The 17,561-nt window shown below is 43.9% G+C and overlaps 1 protein-coding gene across 16 annotated transcripts in view; it reads right to left on the bottom strand.

Annotated features, from left to right (window-relative positions):
- Window positions 1–321: 321 nt before the first annotated feature.
- clasp2 (cytoplasmic linker associated protein 2) overlaps window positions 322–17,561 on the bottom strand; it is a 50,015-nt gene continuing 32,775 nt past the window's right edge. For 3 of the 16 annotated variants that reach the window (XM_084563156.1, XM_084563165.1, XM_084563167.1), the window contains 21 exons: window positions 17,058–17,231; window positions 16,756–16,800; window positions 14,995–15,102; window positions 14,583–14,645; window positions 13,865–13,971; window positions 13,691–13,714; window positions 13,376–13,531; window positions 13,020–13,111; window positions 12,873–12,936; window positions 11,179–11,342; window positions 10,058–10,136; window positions 8,389–8,532; window positions 7,499–7,642; window positions 7,292–7,398; window positions 6,949–7,090; window positions 4,554–4,734; window positions 4,274–4,467; window positions 4,053–4,181; window positions 3,730–3,936; window positions 3,397–3,513; window positions 322–2,605 (listed from right to left, as the gene is read on the bottom strand). In XM_084563156.1, coding sequence (XP_084419282.1) covers window positions 2,528–2,605; window positions 3,397–3,513; window positions 3,730–3,936; window positions 4,053–4,181; window positions 4,274–4,467; window positions 4,554–4,734; window positions 6,949–7,090; window positions 7,292–7,398; window positions 7,499–7,642; window positions 8,389–8,532; window positions 10,058–10,136; window positions 11,179–11,342; window positions 12,873–12,936; window positions 13,020–13,111; window positions 13,376–13,531; window positions 13,691–13,714; window positions 13,865–13,971; window positions 14,583–14,645; window positions 14,995–15,102; window positions 16,756–16,800; window positions 17,058–17,231 — 2,519 coding nt within the window. In that variant the 3' untranslated portion in view covers window positions 322–2,527. Of the gene's footprint in view, window positions 2,606–3,396; window positions 3,514–3,729; window positions 3,937–4,052; window positions 4,182–4,273; window positions 4,468–4,553; window positions 4,735–6,948; window positions 7,091–7,291; window positions 7,399–7,498; window positions 7,643–8,388; window positions 8,533–10,057; window positions 10,137–11,178; window positions 11,343–12,108; window positions 12,169–12,872; window positions 12,937–13,019; window positions 13,112–13,375; window positions 13,532–13,690; window positions 13,715–13,864; window positions 13,972–14,582; window positions 14,646–14,994; window positions 15,103–16,755; window positions 16,801–17,057; window positions 17,232–17,561 lie in introns of all 16 variants that reach the window. The other 13 variants (XM_084563169.1, XM_084563157.1, XM_084563162.1 and 10 more) reach the window with 12 other exon arrangements.

The raw sequence follows: 17,561 nt of genomic DNA, 5'->3' as shown, positions 1-17,561 counted from the left end.
TTGCAGTTTTGGTGTGTGTCCTCTTCTCTGCCCTCTCTGGTCAATTATTATCCACCGGTCGGACCCTGGACGTGGCGCACAGTCAAGTTTTTTTTTTGTTTTTTTCTCTAAGCAGGGCACACACACTATTTTGGCTCGAGGTTAAGATCCGCCTCAAGATTGAATTAACCCCCCCTCCCATCTGACTTCCCAGGAACATTGACATACACTAGTCAGACTTAACATAGACCTAGACATATAAATATAACACTTATAAATCATTCACAGACATTAGTAACTTTTTATTTAAGGGTTACATTAGGAGACTCACAGTATAATAAACTAACAACCAGCCACATGACTCCTTAAACTGTTAGAATATTCATCATTAAATTGGATTATACTGCTGCTTTAAATCAGCTGGTCAGGTAGAACAAGTGAAAAATACACATTTGGGTTGTTTTATGAATAAATTTAGAGGAAAAAGTACAATTTTTCTCTCTGAATTCTAGCACAAAATGGAAATACTCATGTTGTTTTTGAGCACGCACACCATTGCAGGGGCTTTGCAGAGGACTGCAGGGAGGCCAGGCGGGGTTTACAGGTCAGACTGTTGCTGTATCTGAGAACCTCTTCAGCTGCTCCTAAATTTACAGCCCAGAGCAGATGCATACATGAAATTCAGCACCGGCTTCTCAAATAGCTATGTTGCATAAGACATGTTTTCCTTTATTTTAGGTGGTTTAGCCAAGTTTATTTGTAAGGGCACGGTTTTCCACTGCTCTTTGCAGAAGATTCGCATTTTTTTATTATTATTTTTAATTATTTATTTGGTTTTCCGTACCGATTGTCAGACAAATCAAGTAAAGTGAACATGCTTTTGCTCCACAAATTCCTGACCCAAGTTCACAGACAAAGGAGAGGAAATAATCCAGCTAGCTGATTATGTAAGTGATTTCCAACGTTTTTAACAATACACTTTCAGTTTCAGGTGGTGTAGGTTGAAATAAAAAGTTTTCTGTGTGCGTCATTAAGGTGTTGAATTAGGGTACAGTTTCTCCAATACAGAGGTATAAGATCCACTGGAAATGGTTTACAGCTAATGCACAGTCAGACAGACAAATAGTTTAATATCAGGTCTTCACTGTTAAATTTTGAAGGGCAGCACTGCATTCGACTGAAGACCCAAACATTTACTTATCAACCTCTTCACTCCACGACCCTTGTACTGCATGAATCCAAAGAGGCGGCACTTCTGATCTGTACAAGTTCTTTATTTTATTGTAAGCACAGCTTTGTAAATGCACGGAGGAAACACAACAGTGAAAACTAGAATGTTACAAGAAGAGGAAGGAAAGAAAGATTCGATGAACAGGAGGAAAGTGAGACATGACTTTTTTTTTTCCAGAGCTGTAAATAATACATTTCTACAAATATCTCGTCAGAGAAAAAAAAAAAAAAAAAAGTGAGAGACTACGGCACGCGCAAGAGCGATTGAAATAAAAACAAGGATGGGCACAGGTGCGCGCGTGCACCCCCCTGGGGGACTCTCCTAAATGACACTGTTATTGGGTATTCCATTTTAATATCATATATAGATACATATCCACTATGTGATAATAAGCCATGTCCTGTCGTAGTAAGCAGCTCGCCCCCACTCTTCTGCCCCATGTTACCCGGAAGTGAAGATGAGCTGGGAGAAAAGGAGGACGTTGTGGATTCATCCGAAAATGTACGGGTGTGGTTCACAATAATTTAAAACCTCAGTCATTCTCTTCGGACTGTCAATAGGACCCAATAAAAAGTTTAAATTTAGTCTCATGCATAGCCAAGCACATAACGCCTCCTATTCTTGGGAATTTGTTTGTATTTGCTATGAGCAGGTCTGACCCGCCGTGACTTAGGTTAGTGCTGTGCAGGGTCGGTCGGTCGTACCTTTTAGGCTCACCAGCACCTCGTTGAAAGAGAGCACGTGTTGATGTGTGAGACAGGAAAAATCTGAGTATTAAAACCACTGCAATAAAACCTCATTGCGTAAAATAAATCCAAACTATGACACAATGTAAATTTACATTCCTGTCTACCTGGCCCCAGTTACTCACTATTCAAGAAGGAAACAAAGGCAGAAACCCCCAAGACAAATGAGAACCATGCAGACGCACCACATCCTGTTGACATCACAATGTTGCTCAGAGGGGATACTGTTGGGTTCTGGATGTAAAGCAGGGTGGACAGGACAGACATTTCATTACCGTTATCCTGGAGTGACAAGTGACAAACCTGCGAGGAGAATGTGTTTATGTTTAATCCAAAGTGTTCAGTCTTAGATCAGGATGGGTCCTTGGAAATGGTGAGGAGAACTACAACACTTCTTTCCTCTGCACCAGAACTCCCATTTTGCAGTGAAACGTATGAGGACATTGTGTACCTATGTTTGTGTGTGTGTATGCTATGTCTGCTGGCTGTGTGGATGTAAGCAGTTTGTGTTTCGTTCCCGGTCTGTGTGGGTGTGCAGTTCGGTGGTTGCCCTGTAGGACGGCGCCGTCTTCTATAGGCCTTCAGAAGGGGGTTCACTGCCGCTGGAGCCGGACTGGGCGCGCTTGATGTACAGATTTAGCAGCTTCAGCTGCAGAGAGGAACAAAGAGAACAGGGTGGATATGCAAAGAATAATATCCGAGCAGGTTTTTTTTATAGATGGTGAACATTTGAACATCCACAGAGCAAACGTGGTTGCTTAAAAACACGTCATTTCTGGTTATTGCATCTTGGCAGTTTCAAATATGTGTTATGTGGTGTATGTGGTCTCTGCGTGTGGTTGAGTTTCAAGCTGCACTCATGTACCTGTCTGGCACATGCCTTGCTTAAGTGTGACAGTTTCCTGTGGTTCTTCACCAATTTAACTTTGACATAAAAACAAAATGAATGAATATGAGCTTAAGATGTAGACTCTTAGTTTAAATTTGAGAATATTCGTGTCCAAATTGAAGGAAGGGTGTAGAAATTACAACCTTTTATATTAAGGATCGTATTACATAACTATAACTGGAATGTGTTTAAACAGCTAAATGTACACATACACATATACTTAAGATATAAATTGATCTTACTGTTGTTCAACATTAAACACTTAAGATAATAAATGTTCTTTAACCTTCCTCTGTCTATCTATTAATCATTAAAGTGTTTATTCAAATATTGGTTTTAACAGAGAGAGGAAAAAACATTGCAACACCAGAAAGAAGAATGAGTCTTATCACACCGGTCTCCTGCTGGAATGTGTTTGACTTCTAAGAACCAACTCCTGGTAATAACTTGGAGTTTAAATACATTACGCTCATGCGTGGTAAGCAGGATGACGTGCAACCCATTGCAGCTTTTAATGACTCCAAGTTCCGAATGCTGTAGGATCGGCTCACCTTGCTGCTCGAGAGTTGGCTGAGGTGCGGTTTGAGGTCCTCTCCTATCACTGCGTAGATGGCCACCAGGCAGAACACACAAGCTTTCCTCACACTGCTCTCAGAGTTGTCGTAACCCTGTGTGACCAGATAACAAAGATTAGATTGCTGCAGAGCCTTCTGCTCAAAACACGCAGTGAGAAAAAGGAATTTGTGTCCAGGCGGTGGTGTGTTTTTCATAATTTATGAAGTAAATCAATTAGTTTTAAGCTTTACAGAGAACAAAGAATAGTTATGACGCTAATGCAAGAGATTTTCTAGATTTTCAGTATCAAACGAGCACTTGTGTGTTACCTGTATGAGTCCTGGCACGATCTCAGGCAGCAGGCTGATGAGTCCCTCGCGGGGAATCCTCTCCACCACTTTGGTCTGCATCTTGATGGCAGCCAGGTTGATGGGGTAATCAGCTGACTGGATGATGGGACACAACACCTTGATGCACTGGTCTGGGCTGATGGACAACGACAACATGGCTGCCGTCTCCTCTGCTGCTCGCACCACCTACGGAAAAACGCACAAACATACTGAAATGTACTCAGGTGGAACTGATGGATATCACCACATACGATTCATGGAACAGAATAATACAAGTTTTTGATGCTTTCTGAAAAACAGACCTCCTTGTGATGGTCTTTGTGAGCCTCCAGGGCCTTCATGATGGTGAGTTCTGCGTAGTTCTTGAACCTCCAGGGCTGCTTGCTGAGAATTTCCCTCAGCACCCGCAGAGCCAGTGTTCGGATCACATGCTGGGAAGATGAAAAAGATTTAAGATCAAAGGAAAGGAATTTATTTATTTTTTTGTATTTGGCTGTTACAGACTTGAAGACTGTGTGTGTACCTCTCTGTCGCCCATCGTCTCCAGCAGGAGCAGCAGGATGGTCTTGAAGTGTTCATCCCACACCTGCAGGGTGTTCTCGCGAATCAGCTTCAGCAGCTCACACAGCGCTGCCTTCCTCTCCTCTATGCGCTCGTTGTGATTGGATAACTCCTTGAGCAGCTCGGCCACCAGCTCTGATTGGTCCAGGTTACTATCTGTGTGGACAATTGACAAGAATAAAAGTTTAGTTTAGTTTAGCTGATGTGTTGTAGAGTGTGTTTGTTTTTCCGTCAGAGCGTACCGTCGGTGAGATGCTCGGAGTCGTCCAGGCTGGTGTCTTTGCGGCTGTGTTTGAAGGGAGAGTCAGAGAAATGCTCGCGGGCCCCTCGGGGGCTGGAAGAGAGAAGAGGGGTGTTGAGGAGGGAGGTCTTGTTGTCCAGAGCCATGCGACCACCGTCCACAAACTCTAACCCGCTGCCGCCCTGCAAAACAGAGAAGGAATAAAAGTCATGGGAGTTTCAGGTGGACACCACCCACAGATGATCCTAAAAACCCAAATCCAGTCATTTAGAATGGAAGCAGCTACTTAGATGATGGTGAATCGTCTCCAAGAAAACTCAAACAAGTCAAGTCGCCTCTGTTTTAGGTTTGTTTTTTGGATATAGTATGACCAGGATGACTGAGACTGACACACAGACAAATTAAAATCTTGTTGCTAAGGAGGCGTGGTCTTTAAGAAAGAAAGATGATTGGTTCATTTGTTCAGAATCAAAGTCACTTCCATGTTTACAAGTGTAAAGATTCAGTTATGTGGACTTACAGGAGGTAGTTTTTGGTTTACGGATTTAAAATTTTGCCATACAATGAAAATTTAAACTGATGTAACTAATATACAGCGTGGAGAAGATCTATTTATAAGTAGTTTAGATTTTAAATCACATTTTTGCTGTAGTTGGTCTGATTTTCTTTCAACCCACCAAAAAAACTGAACCACAATCGATTAACAAAAAAAAAAAATGGTACCAAAACATTCATATTTGAGTTTGTTAAACCAAATAAACCCACACGCAACAGTTCAACTCAATCACAACCCAACAGTTAAGGTGTAAAACAGATAAACTGCAGGCCTGTGTTAGGTTTTTAACAGCAAATACATCTCAGTTACATTTTCATTCATCTACCAGAAGATTTCAGATAAAGTTTTTTTTTGTTGACAGCATATTGTTCTCTAGATGTGATAACCTCCAGGCGAGGGCAGGGTGATTGGGTTTAAGGTACTCTTGTTTGTGTAACCAGTAAATGCTAATATCCGAGTTCTGGTTTGACGAGCCAGGTGTGCTGTGATTGGCAGGCTGGTGAAATGCGGTCTGGTTGGATTTCAGATGCGACTCCTAGGGAAAATGTCAGGAGGTCACACCTCCGTACTAGAGTACACCATGTCCTTAAAAGGGGCCAGGGGTTACTAGGAGCGACTGCAACAGGACCTGTAGTGACGTCTGAAGTGCACTATCTAGACAAGCACTTGAAAGTATTAAAGGGATGGCGCTGGTTAATAAAACCTTCTCCCCAGCAGCTGAAGAGATAACAAACAATAAACAATATTTTATCAGCGGTCGTAGAGCATTAAGCCTGTGCCATAAACACTTAATGTATGCCTCTCAGTTCCCACGCTAAACGACTAAAGGAGGAGTGGCGGTGAAGATCAGATGTCATGCTCCCATACAGTACATGCAAGTGAATGCTTAGGACACTGCAAGATCAGGAAAACACAGGACAAGGCGGGACAGGATCATGTGCACGGGCACGTGTCTGCAGCACTAAGGGTCAAAACCTGCACATCTAAAGTTGTGTACATATTATTGATTTAGATTTAAATGAAAATCTTTGAAAATCTTCTGTCATGGCAGCATTAAACATGGCTGTGTTTGAAAAGTATATTTATGTCAAATAAGCAATAAAAATTTCTGATTACTCCCCTTAATATGTTCATATACTTTATCATAACCCCTAATGCTTCCCCCACATGAGGTCAGGCGATGTGACGAGTTTCCGGGAGTAAAACAAACATTGGCTCAAACAAGTATTTTAAAAGATCAACAAAGCCAGAATCGATGTGGAAGGAGATGCTCATGTCTTGGTCATCGTCTTCTATTGAGTGAATCAGTGTCGTTAATATAGTTGTGGGGCGCTCTACAGCCGGCAGACCCACTTTTTACATATCTAAGTTTAATCCTGATTGATATATACATTTAAACTTCAATTGGGTTGAAGAAATACTGTTCATGTAACCTAGTGTCAGTGTCAGGGAATAAAAGTATTTATAAGAGAGGCAAGTTGTGCTTTAACAGCAGGGCCGCACAATCGAACTTTCTCGTTTCCTGCCGCTTAAAATAGCGCCTCTAATCTTTACAGTCGATCCTTTACAACTAGAGAAATAAATTAACAAGCGTTGTAAAGGGTCATGAAAGAACTGGCCGCGCGTTAATTTTTAAGCGCCAACGCCACAATCGCCGCAGAGCAGAGCGTGGCTGCTGGACTTCACATTATCATCTGTAAATGATTGAGAAAATATAAACACCACGTCAAATCTGATGTTGTTGACATTTACAGCTCTTTATCAGTCATGGTGAATACTCACAGAATGTAAATATACACTGACACTTAAAGTATTTCATCCCGTAGGCTGCCACACTCACCTCGTCTCCCTCTCGTCGTTGGACTGGGTCATTCATGTCCTCCTGGCTGCGGACGCTGAAGTTCTGGATGGCCTCGGTGACGCCTTTCAGGGAGCTGTAGATGTCCTCCGAGTTCATGTTTTCTGTGTCATAGTCAAATGCACTGCACAGATACAGAAAAAAAACATATTGTTACACCTTTTCCATACAGGAACCGTACACATAATCACTATAACATGCTGGGATTTAAAAGACATTTTAACAGACACTAGTAATATTATATCTTTTTATCTATTTATACTCTGTGTACAGTATAGGAGGGATTGTGCAGTCACAAACTACTTCTGAGAGAAGTGCGCGTTACCTTGGTGAGGGGGTGTTCTGGGAGGTGTTAGTGGGCGAAGTGACTGGGCTGGACCAGCTGGCTGGTGATCGAGGGGTGTGGCGCGTCAAAGGGCTGCCCATCTGAGCCTGAGCACGACACAAAAGGAGTATTCCATTAATACCACAGTAAAATGACTGACAACCATATTGTACAACGTGTGCGCATCCTGCTTATGCGTGGACTGACCTGTGCAGCGTTGCCAGTGTTCTTCAGGTGGTTTTGAAGCAGCTTGGTGGCGCCGTCCTGAAAGGTTTTGGGCAGAGCTGCCAACAGCATGGTGAACTCTGGAGTGTTGAGCTGGAACAGGGAGATAAGCACCGACTGGGCCGCCTGTTACACACAAAATACACAGAATCCCTCTCGTTTAGAAAGACTCATATCGAGGACAGCATCTCCTACATGGTTATTAACTGTGGGGATAATGTTCCAAAGTGATATTTGACTTTTTTGCACATTTACACAGTGCTTTTTTAAGCTGTTTTGTATTTGTAAAATAAATGCAGTAAAACCTGTGATTGTCGTTACCAATAGATCGTATTGTGAGACATTCAACAATAACTTCTGATTAGTAATTTCAGAAAAAATTTTCACAGTGTGACTTTTGCAGCTGCCCTCCAACAACATGTCATGTTTCATTTTAGAATAAAGTTTTTCAATGAGAGGGATAGGAAGAGGAAACAAAAACATAAACAACAACTTGGTTTGACTCTGGGAAAGACGAAAAACTTGTGCAGAAGGATGACGTGACTTGTTCTCATCTCTCAAATTTGTTAGATTTATAGTGAAGCCTCTGGATTAACAACCCAGTCATTATATCAATCTGATAAACTTCAAATAAGTATTTCAAATAGACTATCGCATGCAATTATACCAGATTTTATATGACGGCATTGTCACGCGGTCTGTAACGCGCCAAGCAGACAGACGGACTTTGGCACAAGTTGAACACCTGTTGGCAGAGGTTTAAAGCCTCTCCTTGATTTTCACCATTGTCTCATCTGAACATTCAACTTTCCAACATGATCATCTAGAGTACAGACATAAAGTACAGAAAACACACATATGTGTGTCCATACCTTTCTGACATCAGAGCTCTTGGGTTCAGTCGTCCAGGTGATGATGCGAGAGACAGCCAGCCGAGTCTCACTGGAGTTCACAAAGTCCGGAGCTTCCATCTGTAACGTTAGTGTCTCGATGTACTTCAGGATAGCCACCTTCACCTGCAATGCAAACGCACACGTTTACAACCCATTAGTAAATCGACCGACAGCAAGTGCATGGATGATATTCACCTCCAGAAACACAAATTCAGTCATATCAAAAAACACACACGCACAGATGAACACCAATGACCTCAGTCAGCCTGTACTGCAGCAGACTGTGCATCTCCTGCAGGTCTGAAAAATCAAATGATCCGATGAATCGGTGAGAAAATATCAAAGTGCATTCATGGTCATGCTTTACATTGTAGGCAAACAAATCCATCAACATAAAAGTGATGGCAAATGACAATACAAAGGAACCAATCAACGCAAACATTCACCACAGGCTCTGAAACGCCACACCTGACCCCTGCCTTGTTTTCCTCTACTTCACTCCTTCTCCGTCTCTCTACATATGCACCTCAAGGACCAGAACTTCCTCCAAATCACTTAGCAGCATCGCGCGCGCCATATAATTGCTCCCCCCGGAGCGCACTGACCTGGGAGGACTGGCTCCAGGCTGCGGCCTGCTCGTCTAGAGAGCAGGCGTGGCGCCGCGCTCTGGGGGGGAACAATTTTACCCCGGACCCTCCCCTGCCTCGCCCTCGCCCGCAACACGAGCTCCGTACAGGCTTCAGAGAGAGAGAGGAGAAGCACCGTATCAATCAACGGAGAGAGACAGGGAGACAAGAGAGGGGAAGGAAGAGGGGGCAGGCAGCAGGGAGGGTGGAGGAGCTACAGGACAGGGAACTAGGGTTTGGCGACAATGGGACTTGGACTGTATTATTTTGCTAACATTGCTGATACCTGATATAAATGGGATTATGTTGCATCCCAACAATTTTGAGTTTTCAGGCCGCAGAGTAGGAGTTTTGTAACTAATCTGTAAGCAGCCACTTCCTAATAAACAACATTTCATAGATTTTTTTAATACTGCAGACACGAAAGGATATATGGTGGCAGCAAGCTACCTCTAAATATATAACTAACAGCAGAAAGATGTTGGGACGTTTCACCCAGTCACTAAACCTATACTGATAGGGGAGATTAGTCTTAATGAATATTAGTTGCAGAAAGGTGTACTGTGTGTAACATCATGCCCAAGTCTAGAGGGAAGGGAGAGCAGGGGGGAGCGGGGTTGGAGAGCAGGCAGGAAAGTTTGTGGGACGAGGGAAAGAGTTAGAAAAATAAAAGGGTAAGGAAAGTGAGGAATGAAATAGATGAAAGCGATGAGACAACAGAACGGGGTCAGGCTAGGTGAGGATGGACAAGGAGTTTCAGGAGGAAAGCTTGAAGGAAACCAGTTTAGCGGCTCGATCAATCGCTATCCAGTCACAGCCCAGGGTTCGGTGTTTTGGGACGCAGCGCCGTCACGTGCAGGCAATGGGATTCTATCAGCAAAGCAGTTACCATGGTTACACCCTCCCTGAATTTCCAGCTTGATGTGCATGCTTCCTGCCCACTCGCTTGCTCGGACCGTTACACACTCTGCTCTCTCACTCACAGACAAACACACACACGTTACATTGCTTTTGTCATTTACCTTGAGGTTGGGCGTCTGTGTCTGGTCCACAGTGAACCTCATGAGAATAGTAAACTGAAGGTCATTGGGGAAAGACTCTCTGCAAGATGAAGAATACATTCATGTTTTACTTCATGTGTACTTGACACACATCTCATAGATAGACAGGGGTAAGGATTTTCAACAGGTGACTTGTTCTCCTGTAAAACGAATCACAATGTACAGTAGTGCTGAGAATAAAACGTGTCTAATGATGTGGCATCTTAGTATTGTGCTGCCGTGCTGACTGGCATATGAACACGTTCCCTTTTTTAGCCATGTGGAGCGCAGCTAGCTAAGTTTATGCTTGTGCTGGTCACATTTCCTCATGTGCGTCTCTCAGTGCCCAGACAAGCGCAGGGAGTTCTCTCTCCTTCATCTGATGGTGGATTCATAAACACTGACATTAACCAGTGTGAGAGAGACCTTTAGTTGCTTAGAAGTTACCCTGGGTTCCTTTTTGTGACGTCTCAGACAATTCTGCATTTTGCTTTTTGAGTGATCTTTGTTGGTTGACCACACCTGTGGAGGGTAACAGTCGTCTTAAATCTCCTCCATTTGTTCGCAATTAGTCTGACTGTGGATTTGTGGATGTCAGACTCTTTAGGGATGGTTTTGTAACCTTTCCCAGGCGGATGAGCAACAACAACTCTTTTTCTGAGGTCCTCTGAAACCTCCTTTGTACGTGCCATCATGCACTTCTGCTAGCGCGTGTCAGGAAGATCAGACTGTGACAAATGCCTGATTTTTTATTTTATTTTTTTTTTTTAGACAAAACAAGGTACTGAACGACACCTGAGTTTCATTACACCAACTAGAAACACTTCTAAACTTGAAATGAACTTATAATCCTAGAGGTGCACTTACATTTGTCAATCAGACGCTCTTTTTCTTGAATAAACTAATACACAAGTATAATACTTCTGTTTCATCTGTTTGATTGGGTTGTCAGTGGCTACTTCCAGGACTTGTGTGAAAATCTGCTGATGTTTGAGGGGTGTTTATGCAGAAATTTAGAATTTCTGATGGGCGCAAAAACTTCAGAGTTGCACTTAATATGCCTAGAACAAAGTCGTCAGTCTGTGTGCGAGTGTGATGCCCACCGTGTGATGTCCAGGGCCCTCTGAACTTTGGCCTGTACGGAGCCCAGCAGGTCTGCTCCCATCTTCTTCAGCAGTTGTGTGAGCAGGACAAACAACCAGTCCTGCAGGTCTTCCTTATGGACCAGGATGAAATCTACCAGTGTCTCCAGGAACATACTGAACACCTAAACACACACAAGGTTTAGGTTACACACAGAAACTACATTCGTCATCGTCGACACTCACAACAATGTTTCATGCACACACATACACACACACACACATCTGCATGCACACATGTACCCATACATCTGAAGTGTTTTAATGAATTAGCTCCCATTGTGAAGTTAGTGGTTAATCGCACATTATTGTTGCAGCCCACTTCCATTCGTAACTGCCAATCAGACTTAAATCACCCATAACAATAATATTAATATTAGAAGACGTGACAAGAATTCAACCCCAATCAAGCTGTGTGGTGACCGTCTCTATGTGCCAGCAACTGATGTCAGCAGGACAGTGGAGTTACGGCCATCACTACATGAGGCAGGTTAGTGAGTGTTATGTTGTTGCCTTGGTAACTGATCACCCAATAAGATCAATGAAGCAGGCTTTCATCCAAACATTGTAACACTGGCTGGGCAAACTTACTCTCTACAGAGAGTTCCAGGGTGGGGTGGCATGGGAAAGAGAGAGACACATATCTGTTAGCATCCTGACAAATCACGTACTCAAGACTGAGAGATTGAAATCTTGACTTTCAACACAATATTTGCAACCAGGTAAAGTATCTTTGACCAGGTAAGAAGCAGAGTAAGAGAATTTGATATATTTTGTTCACAGGAATAAATAAAAGAAATGAAATGAGAAACATGGGAGATAGGGAATAACAAAAGGTTGTGACACAGATAGATGAAGGCAGGAGAGGAGATACATGGGGAGATGCAGTACCTTGAAGGAGGCTGAGCTTATACCGGATTCTGCCGTGCCGTACACCCTGCCGGAGTCTCGCTGAAATTCATCAAATCGTCAAACGTCAAACGTCAAACGAGGGGGAAGGGGAGACGCTCACACACACCTTACGACATGTGTGAGGCGACGGAGCACTCAAAACGCCGAAGTAAGAGTTGCGGAGTTAGAGAGGGCGAACCGCAGCTGGTTAGTCAGAGAGGAGAGCTGGCAGCCCAGATATCTGTGTTGGTGCGTTTGAGTGTACGAGCGGTCAGTGTTGTCGCTTCAGACTACAGGTAGGGAGGAGTAGGAGAAGGGGGGGGTGGTGGCAGCGAATGCAAAGAGCGCAGCAGCAGGTCGGCTGCCGAGCAGTGACAGACCAATGCCACAGGACGGCGGAGAACGTGAGCTCAGTCAGGTGCGGCATGCCGTTAGAAAACAGTCCGTTGCACGCTCTACATGCCTGTGTTTATGTTTGGTGGTGTATGTCCTTTGGAGAATATATTTTGTCCAGTTTATCCCGTCTTTGTCTTTAAATTTATTGAGAATATTATCCGTGACTGCTGACGTGTGTGTCTTAACGAGATGTAACATTGTCCATGTTTTTTTTTTTTTTGGCAGAATCCGGTACAGTGAAGGATGGTGGGATAAACAAAGTAATTGAAACCAAAGCAAAAACCAAAGTGGGTGAATAATGAATTTTGTGCCGTGGTATAGTAAAGGAGTGGTGTGTGTGTGAATACTTGCACTGCATGCACCCATACCTTACTGTGAGGGTCGGCAAACATCCTGGTGAAGATCTCACACAGCCTCTTCAACTCGACCCGACTGTAGACACAACAGCCGCAGTTAGACGAAGGTCAGCAATCAGTTTATTCTTTAAAAACACTCTCAATAGTTCTGTGACTGACCTGAGAGTGCGTTGGTTCTTGAGCAGTGCCTGTAGACCCAAAAGTCCCTCCTTCCTCTCTGACCAGTTGGCGCTGGCACAACGGTTGAGCACCTGGAAAGAACCGCAAATACAGACACAAGTGTTGAGTCTTTATACAGGCTCGTGAGAAATATTTAGTTTGACTTAAAAAGCTTTCCAAACTAGGACTAAAATCAAAGTCTGTATACATCCTACTGGTCAAATCTCTACATCGATAGCACTAATTTCACTCATATTACTGTGCAAGCCAAATCAGGAAAGACAGACATGGTTGATCTCGTGAAAGTAAATAAAAATCAATAGTTGTTCACAGAGACTTCTGCTATTGGTGCAAACCTCAGCTACATCTTCTGTTTGCCTCATGTAGGTGGGAATGGCTCCCCCGTTCCTGGAGCTGTATGATCTCTCCGAGCAGGCGCTGGACGCGTCACTGTTGGCGTCGTCATCAGAATACATGCTGTAGTTCTCATACCGCCGCCGTGCGGGCTTCTTCTGCGAGAAGAACGGAAAGGAGATGAAATTAAACTGAAATAAAAAGTGCGAGTAGTAAAAGTAAATTAAAAAAAAAAAAAGACGGGAAGAAAGCATGCACTGACTTGACAGCTAAACACACACACGACACACAGGTAAGAGGCAGGAGGAGGAGCTGACCTTTGATCTCATGTCTCCCAACAGCTGACGGCGTTAAACAGAGGTAGAACCAGGGTTTAGTTAACACACAGACACACACTCTAGGAGATGTGAGCTGCACATGGTGACAGCTTACAGGAATAATCACTGAGTTGGTTTGTGAATTTTGGTGTTTTTTTGGGCAAGTTTTCATACCAGCGCGTCTGCGAGAGCCTCTTCTACGTCCGAGCCTGTGTTCAGGACCCTCATGGCGCTGACTGAAGAAGAGAGACGACTAGACTGACTGATGCCAAGACCAGTTCCTGCAGGCCACGAGAGACAGAGTTGCAAAGAAAGGATGGATGGAAAGAAAGGAAGAAGAAAAAAAACAACAACACATTAACAAAAATTCTCAGAACTCTCTCCCCCACTCATAAAGTCGTCTCTCACTTGTCCACGGTCGATCCACAATCCAAGTCATCCCACTCTCATCAACATCCACGCTCTGACATTTATGCAACTCACACATATTCCCAACCCTGTAAGTTGATGTGATGACGTGTTAGGTGACATTGCCACTGGGGGGGATAAAGTATGATTGACATTGAGAGCATGAGGGTGTCTCTGCAGAGAGGGCACAGGGCTAAATAAAGAAAACAATGCAGAATGGTTATTGAACTGGCAACGTAACGGGGGGAAGCATGCGATTCCACCGGAGGGGTTCGACATCCTGGAGCGGAATGTATAAAACAACAACAAAAAAAAAAGACTTAGGCTGATGGACAAGAAAATAAACAGGCTGGTAAGATACAGAAGAAAAATGACCGGCACTGAAGGAAACAAAAAGAAATCGAACAAACAAAAAAATAAAAATCAAGCGAAGTGGGTGGGTGGGTCGGTGAGGTACGTAGAAATAGATGTACTCAGCCTTCACCTGCAGCCCCAAAAGCGTCAGGTGTGTGGAGAGCTCCAGTGGAGCGAGAGTAGCTCCGCGTTGCTGCAACCAAGATTAAAACAAACACACACACACACACAAAGTTTTACGCTCGCACACACGAGACTACACACGCATCAACCACACACTGATCGAGCAGCGTGTGAGACTAGAAAGAAAGGCTGAAAAACATGTCAACATGTGTAAGTGATTGTTGCTTTTCTACTACTTGGAAGTTAATCCGTTTTACTTGTTCTATGTTAGATAGATTATATAAAATCTCAAAATAAGAAGCAAAGAGTAACTTCATGCGTAAAAGAAAGGCATCATCTCTTCGTCTGTGATTTCTTACTCCTTCTGATTTTACTACTCATCCATCCCTCTTGGGTATCTGTCCACTACTGCTACTCACCAAGAGGTGTGAAGGAGCGTACGGGGCTGGTGTCCCGGCTGCTCTCCCTGCTGGCCTCTCTGCTGCAGCCCTGACTCATACTGGGCCGAGGGATACGACTGCCCCGAGCTAACGTCGCCCGGGTTACAACCGAACATCGCGGGGCGGGGGGGAAAGAGGAGGGGGAAACGAGGGAAAGCAGAGGGAGGAAAGGTGGTAGTAAGAAAACAAAGAGGACAACAGACGGACAAAGAAGAAAGACAAAGATGAGCAGGAGTCAAAAGGGGAAGGTACATGGATAAAGACATAAATAACAGACAGACCAGGCAAAAGTGACAAACACATGAAAAAAACTTGAGCACAGGTGTACTGGCCCCTGAGGGAGCATCTCAACTGATTTTGGAAACATCTTTAAAATTTTCATGCAAAAACGAGACGACACCAATTATATCTGGCACTGCCAGGCATGCTGGAGAATGACTGAACCCGATTAACATTCAGAAACCCATTACGTCTGATCCTTTGAATAGACCTGCTATAGCAGCACAACCACTACACACTAGCATCTCAGCGGAGAAGATCCGCCGTCATTACAACCTCAAAACGAGACAGCAGCGTCAGTATTTGGACTATTACAGAGTTCGGTCTGATTGTTTGTCTGCTGTGCTTCTGACAAGACATCAACAAAGACTCTGGCTCTGGTGTGGCAGCGCTGCTTTCAATTCCTTATGCAAGTTGCAAGCAGCTTGTGTCAGCACGCTGTGATCTATAAAACTAAATAATGTAGACATCCATCAATGTTACACTCTTAGTGGGTGTAAGCAACTTAGAGGAGATAAATTATATAGCTGCATTTCCATTTACAGCCAGCACATGTCATTAAAGTAAAATCACAGACAGTCAACCCTAGAAAATAAATGGGTAAATATAGCAAACACACCTTTCCTATTTAGATCTACAGTGAATAAATAGTTAGTGATGGATTTTAACATTAAGTAGAAGATGGCTTAATGGAAATGAAAACGTGTTGTGAGAACAATTTTGAATAAAATGTTGAAATATTGATGGTAGAATTAATGTTTATTATTTTGTGTTAAGTAAATAAAGGATTACGTATTTGTTTGTAACAGCCTTACTACTTTACTCTTATTTTGTCTCAGATTTATCTAATTGTTTTGGGTTTAGATGAGATGCACCCAAAAGCAGCACAGGACCTCTGGACTCAACAGTCTGATATTCACAGATCCACTCACTCTTCTTCCACACACACAAACATACACAATAGAAGAGAAAGTGATTAGAGGCAGATTCAGCGATCGAGGGGGTGTGTGAGGGGAGGAGCTGCGTTTCATTCAGTAGCACTGCATTCAGCTTCACCGCTCATTGCCCTGTTCACCGGCTTCAGCGTCTACCCAGCCAATCACCGTTAATCACGGCCTACCAGAGAGCTACGAAGTAGCGACCAAGCTTTGATAATCCTGCGAGGAGGAATGTTTATCAGCCACTAACGACAGGTTAGTAGAGTGAGAGAGAAGGTGCATTCATGATGCGAGGAGATCTGATGATCGTAGGCACCCAACACCATAAGAACACAGCCATAAGTCAGAGACAAGTTAGAGAGATGGACTCTACGAAGCTGAGGCAACGGGATGCAGCCTGGTGGAGGGACCGGGATGGAGAATCGAGACTACGAATGAGGAATCGGGGGACTGATTTAAAGATGAGGATGAAAAGAGATTCGAGATGTACAACGCAGTGGTCTGGTTGACGTCGGAGGCTTACCTCCTCTGCTTGCTCCGTTGTAGATGGAACTAATGCTTGAAGGAGCTAGAGGACACAACCAGCAGGGGAAGGGAGGTAGGAGACGAACAGGGAGAGGAGCAGAGGAAGAAAGGGTGGACAGGGAGCAGGAGGAGAGAAATCTGAGTTGAGAACAAATCTTAGAGGGAGTCACGGTGTCCAAAGCAAAGAGTCACTGATTCTCTGAACTTGTAGAAGATATCATATGAGAGGTGTTACATCTGATACAGGAACCTTCATAAAAAAAGAAAGAGAATTTTGTTTGTTCAAACTTAAGTACCCACCAACAGACAGACGTGTGGGGGAAGAGTCTCTGGAGCAACCCTGGCTGCGGGGGATGCGGCTGCGTCTGTGTCCGTCCCCGCCGGCTCCAGCCAGCACCCTGTGGGCCCCTGAGCTCATGGTGCTCAGGGCCGTACTCGTCAGCACTCGACCCGGGGAGCCGCTCCGACTGCCAGCTTCACAGAGAAGAAGAGGAGAAGAAAACACAAACAGTCAGAGCTTCGTTGACGTTGCAGAGACTCCTCTGGTGTGACAATCTTATGGTGACTAACATACACCAGACAAAGGCAGGTGCTACAGCCCTTAGTGGCACTAGTTACTGAACACATTTTGATCATGTATATCACAGAATGAATATTAAGGATAGATTGAACTTAGGGGCAGACCAGAGTTTGATGTCGTTGGAAAGAGGATATTTGGGGCTAGGAGAGCTACAACCAACAGGGAGCTGACATTTAAAGTAACCTGTTTGTACATTTACATTACAGCAAAATAAATGAAGCAAA

Source organism: Chelon labrosus (genome assembly GCF_963514085.1).
Source record: "Chelon labrosus genome assembly, chromosome: 16".
NCBI lineage: Eukaryota > Metazoa > Chordata > Actinopteri > Mugiliformes > Mugilidae > Chelon > Chelon labrosus.
Note: the sequence above shows the minus strand (reverse complement) of the source record. Positions and strands in the feature narration are given on the sequence as shown.